We start from the raw sequence: 13923 nt of genomic DNA on the forward strand, positions 1-13923 counted from the left end.
GGGTGAACATTTTTTAGGGCGAACGAACATGGAACCCGATGAAAATTAGTAGACAAAGCAGTGTGAACATTATGGGCACGCAATTTGCAAAATTCAAGAACATTGAATTTTGACAAAGCATGACATTTTTCCATCCATGGATTCTTAAAAGAAATTATTTCATATGAAATGAAAGCACAAAATCTGTTATTTATTTTGATATATGAAATGGGACAGAGATGCATAGCCAGTAAATTGATATAAGGACAGGGCCGTTTTATACATAAAGTGAACCACAGAACAGGTAACACAGTAAAGGGTTTGACGGCTAGGTCTTGTGTTGTATGGGAAGTAAGCTGATACAGCTGGATTACTAGGTTTTAATTAAGATCATTGTGTAAACCTGTATATATGTAGCATTTTAAAGGCAACACAGTATTATTATTTATTACCATGATTACATAAAACATGAAATTAATAATATTTAAAACAATTTTTTCAGGTATGTCTGAACTTGGAAAAGCTGATTTTGGATTGACAACATTTTTTGCACGTAGTCACCCAAATGATAAGTGTGGAGCCAATGGACTGCCCTTGACACCAAATTCTATAAAGATTTTGGGAAGATTTGAGCACTTGAAAACCATTAGTCATGAAAATGTTTGCAAATACCTAGACATTCAAAGAGGCAAACATGGTCAGTGATAGAAATACATAATTTAAACCTATTTAAACCTTTCCATTATCAATACTTGTAGATGTAAGCACTTATTCTTATGGCATAAATTAATAAAATATGAACATTTGTTCGTATTCTCTTTCCCTTTTTAATGTACCATATGTACCATATAACACTTTCCTATTTTAGTTTCTAGTATATGCTCTTAATTGGATTTTTTTTATCTCAATGTATAGGTGCAAACATTGAATCTTGCTTCAGCAGAGTACAGTAGAAATCAGCTGATCAGAGAGGAATCTATAAAATCATGATAGGATGAATTTTGATTAAGATTTTTTTTTATTTTTGTAGAACGGTTATTGGTTGTCACAGAACATTACCAGAAATCTCTAAAGAATGTTGCAAAGTCAGGCAAATATTCAAGGTAAGATTGCAATAACAGTTCCTCTGGTATTTAAATTTTATGAATCATTTTGATAACCTGATTCTTGAACAGTCCCACCAGCATTAAGCAATGCCCTGGCCTAGTGGCTAACTTTTCAAAGCTGATTGCTTGAAGGGCAGAGTTAAATCAAAGAAGCACAGAAACACAAAATATGAACATGTACATTATACTTTTATAAAAGGATGATAGTTTGTATGATTCAAAAAGAAACTTCACACCTACAGACATATGGGATCCATGTACCATTAGCATTGGTCCCTGTTGACATTACCTGGCTTACATTAATGACTAAATATACTTCCTTTTTGGTAGGAGAATGTCATATTCAAAAAATTTTATTCAAAATTAGTCTGTTGACAGCCCTGCTTTTCTTTGATTTTAATATGGTTTCCTGTAAAACTCACATTCCTCACCCCACCCCATGCCCCAATTTCTGCAATGTAACAATGTTTTTATATCTGTTGTCTTATACATGGAAGAATTTTTAAGCATACTACATTTTGTTTCAGTGAGGAGAATTTAGTGCAGTTAGCTTATGGGATTGTCAAGGGACTGACCTATCTGAATAAACACAGAATCACACACAGAAATCTGTCTCAGGAGAATATCTTATTCAGTGCCAAGGTATGTACTTATTGTAGTATACATTTACCAAATTTTAAAATTGACTTTTTAAAAATTTTATGAAGTGTCTCAATGTAAAACTTTACTGCTTTATACTTTGATACTTGAGTGTTTGATAATTTTTACTGATCCACATGTATTGAATGATTATTTTTGGAATTTTATATGCCTATTTTAAATCCTGAAATTATTGACTTGATACCTTTCTGACTTTGTATGTCAGTTGCAAAAAATAATCAGTAAATGTTTCTATTAAAACATTTACAGCTTTTAAAAATGTCTAAAAAGTGTTTATTTCTTGAATCAAACTTTCATCACATGACGTCAGTGTAATGTCATTTTGTATATCATTAACACTGAGGTACAAGTTGTTTGTATGAAAGGAGAACCATTGATTGCTGTTTACTGAAATGAGCAGTGTTTTGCTATAGGGCCAGATAAAGTTGTCAGAGTATGGCTTGTACTACATGACAGATTATGGGGCAGACGTAGCATTTCCTATAGGGTGAGTACCTCATTGATTTGTGAGATAAATGTATAATTTTTTTTTTTTAATGCAACAAGTGTGATTTCTTACTTGACCTTTTCAATAAGTTGGCACAAGAATGCTGAAAAAAAATTATATACTGTAAAAGCACAAATATTCGTGGGGGATTAAATTTCTTTTATTTCGTTGTTAACAATTATCAATGAAATTAAATCCCACACGAAATTTTATATGACTATATATTGAATAGTGTTACTTTCAAAACAATGAAATTAAATGCCCACGAAACTATTTTTGGTGACAAATCAACAAAATTTTATCCCCACGAAAATTTGAGCTTCTACAGTAAGTTTAACTTCATATAAGGTCAAACAGCTGTATGAAGTTAATTTATAATTAGGGGGATGTTAAGCTTATACACTGTAGTATGATTTTTGTCTTCCTATGGTTGACCTTTAGACACCACCAGTACCTGTCCCCTGAGGTGCTGTGTGAGTTCCCTATTCAGTATGATGAACACTCTGAGTCTGAGCCCACTGTACTCACCCCCTCAGGTCCAAAGTCAGATGTCTGGTCTCTAGGCTTAATTCTGTTGGAGGTCTTCACAGTGAGTATCAATAAAGAAAAATAATTAATATTTTATCAGAGCTATTTTTTAAAGATACCATCAATACTCCAGATATGAACTCATACTATTTCTTTCAACTATTACAGGGAGAAGAATTTTGGGGAGATCTTACCTTGCCACAGACATTTTTCAAAATTTTAAGCTTTGTCAACTCAGGTTAGCAATATTTAACACATAAAATTTAAACTTAATTAACTCTGTATATTTTAAATGTGCCTGTGTATGTGTGTGTTTCATAATCTAATTAAGATCTTTGATCCACTGTTACTACCGTAGATTCATAGCTACATTTATGTAGTGATCTAATTAGAGTGGATCAAAGATCTAATTTTAATTAGATTATGTGTTTCAACTCCATTGTTGCACTTCATTTTTATAAAAATTTAAAAATATGTGCGTGTTTCATAAATTTTAAAAAGAACTTTTCATTTAATTTATGTTTAAAAGTTATTTTATTTTCTTCCCACAGAGATTCACCCCTTAGACACAATTTGCAAAGACCTGAATGTGGAAAAACATATCAAGGTAAAATTTATCTGAAGTTTGATTTTAAAATGCCATTCTCAAAACTTTACCGGTACTTACCAAAGTCAGTTCATAGCAGAAAAATTGGGCTTGAGTCACCACTTTACACATATTGCACAGATTTTTGTTTTGTTATTTATAAATTCAAGTGTATTGTATTTTTATTTGTGTAAATTACTATCAAAGGGGGCATAATCTAATAAAAACATCATTATTTTGTTTATGTTGATTACTGACTCCATCAAAAATTCTGCTTTTGAGGAAAAAACAGGTGAAGTGTCTGTTTTAAATTTTTGCTCTGTAAAAATTAAAAATTCATTCTGGAAATTTAATTCACTCCCTCTCTCTTATTTTAGAAAAAAATATGGACTAAAATATGCTTAAATGACACAAAGTAAGAAAAGGTTTTAATAATGGAAATTATTTGAAATGAGATAGTTATGGGAGAATGATTCTTGTTTTTTTATTGTAGTCCCTTTCCCGAGATTTCATTGACTTTCTGAGACAATGTTTAGCTGCTTCACCAGCAGACAGGTAATTATTGTGTTGCAGTAGTCATTCTGTCAATCATGACTTATTACTTTAGTCATTATTTCTAGAATGACTGTATTACAATAGTCATTCTGTCTATCATGACTATTACATCAGTCATTCTGTCTAATATGACTGTAGTAGTCATTCTGTCTATCATGGTTGTATTACAGTGGTCATTCTGTCTATAATAATTTTTACATTAGTCATTCTTACTATCATGACTGTATTTCATTAGTCATTCTGTCTACCATGACTATATTACATTAGTCATTGTGTCTATCATGACTATTACATTTGTCATTCTGTGTACCATAACTATATCACATTAGTCATTCTGTCTATCATGACTGTAATACATTAGTCATTCTGTCTATCATGGCTATTACATTAGTCATTCTGTCTATCATGACTGATTACAGTAGTCATTCTGTCTAACATGACTTTCTGTCATGACTGTATTACAGTTAAGTTTTTCTGTCTATTATTTAAACAATAAAACACTTTCTTTGTTTGTTATTACTGGAATGAACGGAAGCAGCTGTTGCAGAAAAAATACATAACCCGCGTAAGCGGGTTATGTAAATTTTTTCTGCAATAGGCGACCGTTCATTACCAGAATAATAACAAACAAGAACCAAGAAAGACATTTTATTGTTTATATTTATATCTGTTTAAATAATCAAAGTAGGATTAAAAAGATTAATTATTGTATTAATGATGCGAACGTCTTTATACGTTTCATTGATGGAACAGCCACTGATTAAGAAATCTGTACAGGTGACATGCCTACTGTAGTTTATGCAGTGATGAATGCAATGGGGTTTCTTTAGAAATAAAGGAGAAAATATTCAGTAGATGTAAATATTAGAGTAATCATTATCAGTATTTGTTCTTTTAATAGTTATCTGTGTTTATACTTAACTTAATTAATCTACCATAATTTCATTTGTTGTGCTTATATATATTTGATATTGTGTCTACCATTTCTGATATTACAGGAATACTTAAAATCATTAATCCACTGAAAATTTGAAATACATGCACTAGCACTTGAAATATGAAGTTTACACTGAATATGCTATTCCTTGCAGATCAAATCCAGCAAAGCTAATGGAACACTCCCTGTTCAGAGATCTAAGACAGGGGGATGTGAGTACTGTGATCATTGTTTATACATGTACTTCAAAATAAACATACATGTAGTTACTATTAAACTAGTGTCAGAATTGTTTAAAGAATTATGTGAATTTGATTTCTTTAACCCAAATTTATTATATTTTAGAAATCATTGAAACATCAAAAATCAAAGTTTAATTCAACAAATTTAATATATACATGTTCCATCTTAGATAAAGAGGAAAAATGGTTACAGACCATTTTCATCAGATCTACGCAGTCTGGACTTAGAACTCCCTGTGCTAGGACAGAATGGCTATAATATAAAAGGTACGAAAGGTTCATATACAAATACATGAACAATGTTAATATACTGATAATATAAATGATATGCAACAAAATTAATGGAACATGTATTTACATTACCTATATTCACCACCAGTAAGATAAACTGTGTAGTGTCTTGTACTGCTTACTGTAAACCAACTATTATTTGTGTCATCTTTTATTTGCGATTCCTTAAACTTGAAATCAATCTGCGATGAATAATTTCCGCGACTTATGAAATGTTCTATACAAATACGTGTACCTAAGGAAAATTGAATGGTTTGCGGCGATGAATATTCACGAGTTAGAATAGGTCGCCAAACTCGCAGATATTTCTCGCACACGAATAAAAGTTGATTTACAGTATTTTCAAAGCCCCCATCATCTAATATCTGTGCATTACTTTGAAAGGTAGGTTATTCTGTCAAAAAAGCTATGGTAATTGTGCATGTGTAGGAAAAACTTGACTCCTGTACCCTCGTACAATGTCTGTGAAATAAGGGAGGGTGTGTCTGTGGGTATTATGACAGAATTCTATATTAAATCTAGATTATGATGAGGACCACCTGTCTCTGAGGTCTATGGAGGAGGTGTACTACTTATGGCGGCTAGCAGGAGGGGAGCTGTTTGGTGCACTGAAGAAAGAGGGATTAGTCAAAACTAAACCCCCCATCCATCTCTTGCCATAGTAAGTGAGGCTCTGAAAGACAGTGCTGCAAAAACAAGGGGAGAAGATCACTAAATTTATTAAAAAAAACTCGTTAACACATTTTTGCTGTATAAAAATAGTGAAAATTAATGCATGCTTATGGAAAATTAGATGTACATGAAGTTCAAAGACTTCAAACTGACAGAAAATTGAATCTTTCTCTACAGTTATTCTACACTGGATGGGGAAGTTTTTGGCCAGAGGAGAGACCAGGCAGAACTGTTAGATGGGACCATCATAATTCTGTCTCAGGAACAACTCAGGAAGGTATAGTCATAATACACCCAATAATAAAAAACAAACCATAAAATGAATTACTGTAGACGTACTTTTTTTCACGGGTTCATAATTCCGCGGAATCTCAGTTTCTGTTTAATCCGCAGGTAGAAAATTACGTGGATTTTCTAGATTGTCACTGTATGCCTTACTTTTATAGTAAGTACGCTTGGACAAATTTCCGCGCAAAATTTGTGACCGCGTACATAGCGTAATTTAATATCACGTGGAAAAAAGTACTTCTACAGTACTAGTATTCTTGTCCTATATAATTTTGCACATTTTTCTAATTCTGTTAAAACCCCTTAAAATTCAGATACATAGCTGTACAATTAAATTGAAATTTACAGAGATTAAGTGAAATAGAAGAAACAGCTTATTATCCCCTGTTGGAAGATGAGTGAGTTATCACATTTGATATTCTTTGCATTTATTAAATTTCATTATTTTTGAAAAGCAAAATGTAGAGAGACTTGTCCATTATCATACAGTACTTGTTGTAGAAGTGTACTGTGAAATCACGAATTTTCGTGGGGGTTTAATTTTCATTGTTTTTGAGGTATGACAAGACCCACGAATTCATGTCCACCACAAAACGTAAAATGTTACATAAGTACTCATTAATTCTTGATCCACGAAATCAAATCCCCACGAACCAAGAAAGTTTCCTCAAACCACGAAAATTTGACCTCACGAAAATATGTGATTTTACAGTATTTAAATTTTAATACCTGACAGTGTGGTTTTATATTTCATGTCACAGAAATAGCCAGGTTTCATCGACCCTCCCTTCATCTTCGAGCAACTCGGAGATTTCTGAGACAGCTAACCTCCCTTTAGTCATCAGAGAAAGGGATGTGGAGTATCAGGTTAGGTTATTGTTTAGAGATCAATTAATTTAACATATGTAGGTAATCTATGGTCCTCTGTCATGTCAAAAATTAACACCTGCTGTGCATTTTTACACTTATCTTCAAATTACCAAAGGTATGTTCTTTTTTCCAGTTTCACAGAGTTATCCTATATGAGAGATTGATAAAAGGATATCCTTACAAGAAAAACCACATCTTTAAGGAGTCCCGAGTGGACATTCCCCCTCTGGTTAGAGCTCATGTCTGGGCAGCTCTTCTGGAAGTCGAGGTAAATAAAGACCTTGTTAAAATATACAAATGTAAACTGTGGTTGAAGGCAACATTGATTATTTTAGCCTCCAAGGAATGAAATATTGCCCGAAGTGAAGTGGAGGGAAATTTTTTGATTTCTATTCATTCTTTTCTGGTTCCAGGGCCATCAACACTTTGCTGGTCAAAAGTGAAAATTCAATGACTGTCAATATTTTAAGGAAGAGCTTAATCAATTATATTGAATGTTTCTCTATATAGAGAATATAGGGACTTTTCTTTACTGAATGTAAAAATGCTAGTCTTGTTATTGTCCACAGGAATGGCTGATCTAATTGCTGTTGTGTCGGAAAGTGCACAAGAGCAATTAAGAAATTATTTTTTTTTACTGGTTTGATAAAAGTTATAAAGTAATAGTGTTTATATAATTAACATGTTTCACACTTAACCTAAATTGTTGTTTACTGTGATGTGTATATTCTCTGTAGGGTGATATATACTCAAGATATGATGCCATAGATAAGGAGACCCCAACTACCACTGACAGACAGGTCAGACAAATTTAATAATTCATAATGTATAATTCACATGGTGTTTCATTCACATGGTATATAATTTTTAAGTGATATTCTCATAACACTTTTGATTTCAGATAGAGGTAGACATACCCCGTTGTCACCAATATCATGAACTCCTGTCATCTCCTACTGCCCATTCCAAGTTCAAGCGGGTCCTCAAAGCGTGGGTGGTCAGTCACCCCCAGTATGTTTACTGGCAGGGCCTGGACTCCCTCTCAGCACCCTTCCTGGCCCTTAACTTCAACAATGAAGGTACAAATCATCTTCTTAATTCGGTTTATCTAATTTCTCTTATTGAGGAGAAAGAGAAAAACTTGTATGAACAACGATTTGAAATTAATGTAATTTTTAACCTTATAGATAAAGTTTTATTTTTTTTTCAGCACTAGCTTACACCTGTCTCTCTGCATTCATTCCAAAATATCTACACAACTTCTTCTTGAAGGACAACTCTCAGGTCATACAAGGTATGTGACAATATCTACATCACCTGAGCAGACCTGCCAAGTGACCCGCATTCGGTGGGTCACACCCGCAAAATTGACCTCTCACCCCCCACTCATATTGACCCGCGGCGTGTCATTGTTTTCACCCGCAAAATCGATCATCCCAATTTTTTGACCCAATATTAATTAAGCATGTTTGTCTCGTCTCAACAAGAAAGATCTGAAAATTCATCCTAAAATTTCCGATTTGTGTTTTATAAATCAGGATATGAACATCTTGTTTATTCAATGCACACAGATTAGTATATTTGTTTGCCGAGGTGTTAAAAAAACTGTTAATTAAGCACAGGAAATCACTTCACGCTTGATCGCAGACTGACACAGCTGTACAGGTAATATGCCTGGAGCATTTAGGGGATTATACGTAACCATTTGAAGGGGTATATGCATGGTGAACCACATAGATTTAGAGGTTAATTAAATATCATTTTATTAAAAACAGAAATTAATTAATTAAATACAATGATATGATAAACATTGGGATCGTTTTTTAAAAACGAAAGTAAAAAAACGAAACTACAAAGCATAACTGATAACAGCTGATTTTATCAGCTCTCGTATATTGAAATTATTGTTAAGAGTAGTGGTTAAAAGAAAATGATATTAATTAAGATAAAGCAAAAGAGTCTAAAGTGAAGTATATTGAATTTCTCCCCCCCCCTCCCAAAATGTAGTATTGTACGTTGTGTTTCTTTGTTAAATGGCTATGACAAGGGAATACCCACTTGTCAGTCACATCATGACTCTAACGATTTTAAGTTTTTGTTTGGGGTGTTAGGTATCCTTCATAATTTATTTTGTAGTATTTGATTCATTTAATTTTTTTTTTTTTGTGTGTTTTAAAATTAATAATAGGAAATTAGATGGCACATATTTCTTACCACCACCCCCTGCAGCAGCAATTTTTCAATATCAATCTTTCAATGTAATGTCTAATTACAATTTTCTGATTGTGTAATATGTTGAAAATTAATCATTGTAGAATCTAACAAATGTTTCCCAGAAACTTTTTAAATTTTTAAAACTTTGCAAAAATTCTATTGAACTAAAAGTATCTGAATCTTACTATCAATCTGAAAGTGTTCTTATACAAGCAATTTTAAGTAACCTGTCCTAAGTAAAAATTAAGTCTGCAATAAAATATAACATATACATGCATGTGTTTGACTGTTTGCATTGATGCCTAAAAATTAGGGAGCATTTTGTTACTCAAACCTCAACAAAAATGTCGCCGCGCGCTATGACCCAACATTTCAATTCTGAATGTTGGGTCATGACCCCCCACAGCATCAATTTTGGTTGGCAGGTCTGCCTGAGTCTTTAAGGTCAAGATCTAGTAAATGAATTTAGAATAACTTTTCAGTGCTAAATCCATTATGACGTCATAATCACTTTCAACTTTCTTTTTCCGTACTTTACGGCTCTAATAGAATTATGTAGAAAATAAAGTATTTTCATTGAATTCCATTTGAAATCACATGAAAAGTAGCCCCGATACCTATCTTAAATTTGACATTATTTCAAAGTAGAGACTAAGAACATACAAATTACCGTTTTCTGAAAAACTGTAGGCAATCTGGATATATTTTATTTGTCTGATATGGAAAAAACTCCCATTTTCATGACTGGTTATCTTAATTTTTCATTGAAAATGACAGTTTAAAATATGGTTTTTCATCTTGTTTTTCTACAAATTATGCCCCGAAACACCTATTTTGACCAAGCTAATGTTATAAAGCATCATTAAAGGAATAACTTTCTTAAATTTGAAAAATCTGTAGGCACCTTCCATTTACTAGATCTTGACCTTAAGGTGACGTTTTGCTGACAAACCCATTTCAATTCATTATTGCTCGCTGGTTTGTGTTTTGTTTTATACACATTTTCACTGTTGAAGCCTGTTATTTATCCTGCACTTGTATTACAATTTATTTTTAGAGTACCTTGCAGTATTCTCTCATCTCATCACATTTCATGATCCTGAACTCAGCAACCATTTAGATGGAATTGGGTTTATTCCTGATGTAAGTCATCAAATATTTGATTATTCTAAATAAATATGCTTCAGAAATGATATCATATGTCTAAAGGTTTTCTTTGTTAACAATTATTTGTTTTTTTTTCCCAGTTGTATGCAATCCCATGGTTCCTCACAATGTTTGCTCGTAAGTAGAAATTTACAAAAAATATATATTTATTATAATGATCTTGCATGACTACATGTACCATTATGTATCTTACAGAGTGTGCCATTAGATTTTTATTGAAACATATGATACATGTTTTTTTATGTGGTTTGATGCTAGTATTTTCTTTTTACAGATGCCTTTCCGATTCATAAACTGGTTCACCTTTGGGATACACTGTTACTAGGCAACTCTTCTTTCCCTCTGTGTATAGGTGTAGCCATACTGCAGCAATTCAGGGACCGTCTTCTGTCTTATGGATTCAATGAATGTATTCTGCTGTTCTCCGACATGCCAGGTTATTTTAATTTATATTGGTTTTAAGGGGGACGACTGTGGTTTTATTGTGTGAAAATTACAATAGCGAAACTCTTCATTTTTATACCATATATAACTTACATTAACTTAAGTGTACATGCAAAGTTTGGGCGAAATTTACCGTCCAAGGTATTTTTAAAGGGCCGTCTCAAAATATAGGTTCATTTTCTATTGGATTATATAGGAAAGTGTCAATTTTTAGCACTTTAAAGCAAATTATACAAACACTACAATAGACTTTTGTTTCAAACTATAAACTATGATGAGTAATACTACATGTATATTGTACATTATGTGTAAAAACACAAAATTCGACCGTCTTGTTACCAGAGGGGGCATCTCAAAAGGCCAAAAATTAACGAATTTCCCTGTTTTTATAGAGCAGTACAAAATAAGGTGGACACAAAAGTATGATATGAAAAAATTAAAAGAATGATGGAGAGATTCTCAAATTTCTACGTTTTAAATTTCAAGAGAGTACGTTTATTACTTTTTATTTAATAACATTTTCATTACCCTTTCTTAAAGAGCTTCAGTTTATAATAATGTCAAAAACACACTATAACGACGTCAACCTACCTATCATTTGCAAAATTGGTTAAAAATTCTGTTTATATATACAATTGTGATTACATTTTTGAACCTGTAATTTCTTAATTTTGCTTAATTTTATTAATCATGTGAAAAAAGTTGCTTTAAAACAGTAAATACTCTTCATTTTACTATGATGCACGAAATATGCGCAATGAAAACTACAGTCGGCTCCCTTAAATGAATTTCTGTTCTGAATTAACATGGTACATTTATTGACTATAATTCATATTTAATTAAATGGTATATAAATTTGGTTCTAGGTCAGATTTTTTTTGTAGAAAACTATTTTTCTTTGAGCAGTGATTGTGCAGTAATTTCTTTTTTTTTAACAGAGATCGACATACAGAGGTGTGTACAAGATTCCATCAAGATTTTCTGCAGCACTCCAAAAAGTGCCACATTCCGACAGTATGCTAGGGAACCAAATAAGCCCTGTGATACCAAACCTAATGTGTCTTATTACTCCAAGGACTACAATGAACAGCCAAAATCTGAGCTGGTACCCAGATTTATATTTTGATACATTGACTTATTTTTAAAAATTCTTCCTATATGCTTATGAGACAAGGGAGGGAAAGCTAACTTGCAGAGTTGATATGAATTAATGAAGAAAGTTAAAATATTGTGTCAATCTGTATATTCAAGTATTTTGAGTACTTGTACACTATTGTAATCTAATTGTTTATAGTCAATGGAACCAATCAAAGTTGAGGAGCTGAAATCAGAAAAATGTTGTCGAATCTCTGCTGAAGATTTGATAGAGTTGGGTGAACTTTGTGGCCCTGCTTCGACCAGAAGCCCAACCAAGAGACGAGCAAACAGTAAGCCGATGATCATCGTGATTGACACCAGGAACCCTGAGGAGTATCCTTCTCTTAATGATTCTTAAAATCCATACTGAGCCACTGTCTTAGTAGCTTCCATTATGGATAACAATACTCACCCTATAGTTTTATTCATCTTCATTATTGTACAATATATATATATATATATATATATATATATATATATATATATATATATATATATATATATATATATTAGGGATGTCAACGAGTACCCGGTTAACCGGGTACTCGATCGAACGTCCGAGTATCGAATACTAAAATCGGTACTCGGTTACTCGGATGTATATTTTTGAATATTTCTAAGCTTATTTATTAATGCATTAAACAATCTCTTTTAAAACGTAAAATACTCATTGCACTTGTACATACAGTAATTAGGGTTTCCTACTCCTCTAAATGACCGTTATCGCCCGTGGCAGTGTTTATACAGTAATTATCGTGACCAAGCACCTGTTACCTGGCTTTTCTCACCTTTGGCTGTCTTCTACCCTTATTTTTTGATTTCCTTTAATTATTTGTTTTCACTGAACATCTTTTAAGGTCTGTTATGATTAAATAAATTAGATAATTTTGTCAATTCTCCGAGAAGCCGTAAATTCTCAGGAATAGAGACAGATGATATTACACGCGCGTCTGTTGATATGGTTGTGTTTGATTACATGCCAATACATGTACAAATAGTTGACGGCAAAGGCTTAAAAAAAATGATGTCCATCGTTGCACCAAACTACAAAATACCGTCCCGTGATACTATAAAATGTAGGATCGAAAAGTATACGAAAATCGTAAATCGGTTCTGTTAGAACTTGATCAAGTTCAAGTCAAACTGTACGACTGATATATACCTTGATGTCAAATGCAACAAAGAGTTACATTACAATTACGTAGTAGATTATTTTTCTTTTAAACAAAAACACCATGAACCACTTACGATTTTATTTCTTGTGTTTATCTGATAAATAAATTGAACTTAAATAAATGCTGTATTAAATTTCGTCGAGCACGAAGATCTAATCATTGTTACAACAGAAATGCATTAATTTTACGTGTAAACCTCCTGTCAGAGCATGTGGTTTTATTTTCTACAAGTGTTTACAATGTTTTACATTCATCAATTTACTTGTTCATATTTATTTACACTTTTACCGAGTACCCGGGTACTCGATCGGAAAAACGTCCGAGTAACCGAGTATTAAAAATTGACCGATTTGACATCCCTAATATATATATATATATATATATATATATATATATATATATATTTTGTGACTGCATTTTTCACAGAGAACAATTTGACATTTGTAGGGTAAGAAAAAGATAAAAGCAGACCTTTTACAATCATTTTACAACTACTGGTAAATTATTTGAATTCCTTAATTTTTACAAGCTATGCTAAAGGAACCATTCCTGGCAGCATTAACATTCCCTTTCCTTCTGCCTTTT

General features: G+C 32.4%; 1 protein-coding gene across 1 annotated transcript; it reads left to right on the forward strand.

Annotated features, from left to right (window-relative positions):
• Positions 1-483: 483 nt before the first annotated feature.
• On the forward strand, positions 484-13920 carry LOC134254413 (TBC domain-containing protein kinase-like protein; the record flags this gene model as incomplete). The annotated part of the gene is made up of 24 exons (XM_062736936.1): positions 484-676; positions 1010-1082; positions 1613-1727; positions 2159-2232; positions 2674-2821; positions 2929-2998; positions 3312-3367; positions 3840-3901; positions 4993-5050; positions 5251-5347; positions 5894-6032; positions 6221-6320; positions 6680-6729; positions 7093-7198; positions 7335-7469; positions 7939-8001; positions 8103-8280; positions 8412-8495; positions 10473-10558; positions 10663-10699; positions 10857-11018; positions 11965-12131; positions 12321-12496; positions 13868-13920. Coding segments are annotated over exons 1-24 (2482 nt in total), but the record flags the coding sequence as incomplete, so codon positions are not given.
• Positions 13921-13923: the final 3 nt, after the last annotated feature.

Source organism: Saccostrea cucullata, unplaced genomic scaffold (genome assembly GCF_032062105.1).
Source record: "Saccostrea cucullata isolate Sc308-1 unplaced genomic scaffold, CSIRO_AGI_Scuc_v1 ctg1413, whole genome shotgun sequence".
Classification (NCBI taxonomy): domain Eukaryota; kingdom Metazoa; phylum Mollusca; class Bivalvia; order Ostreida; family Ostreidae; genus Saccostrea; species Saccostrea cuccullata.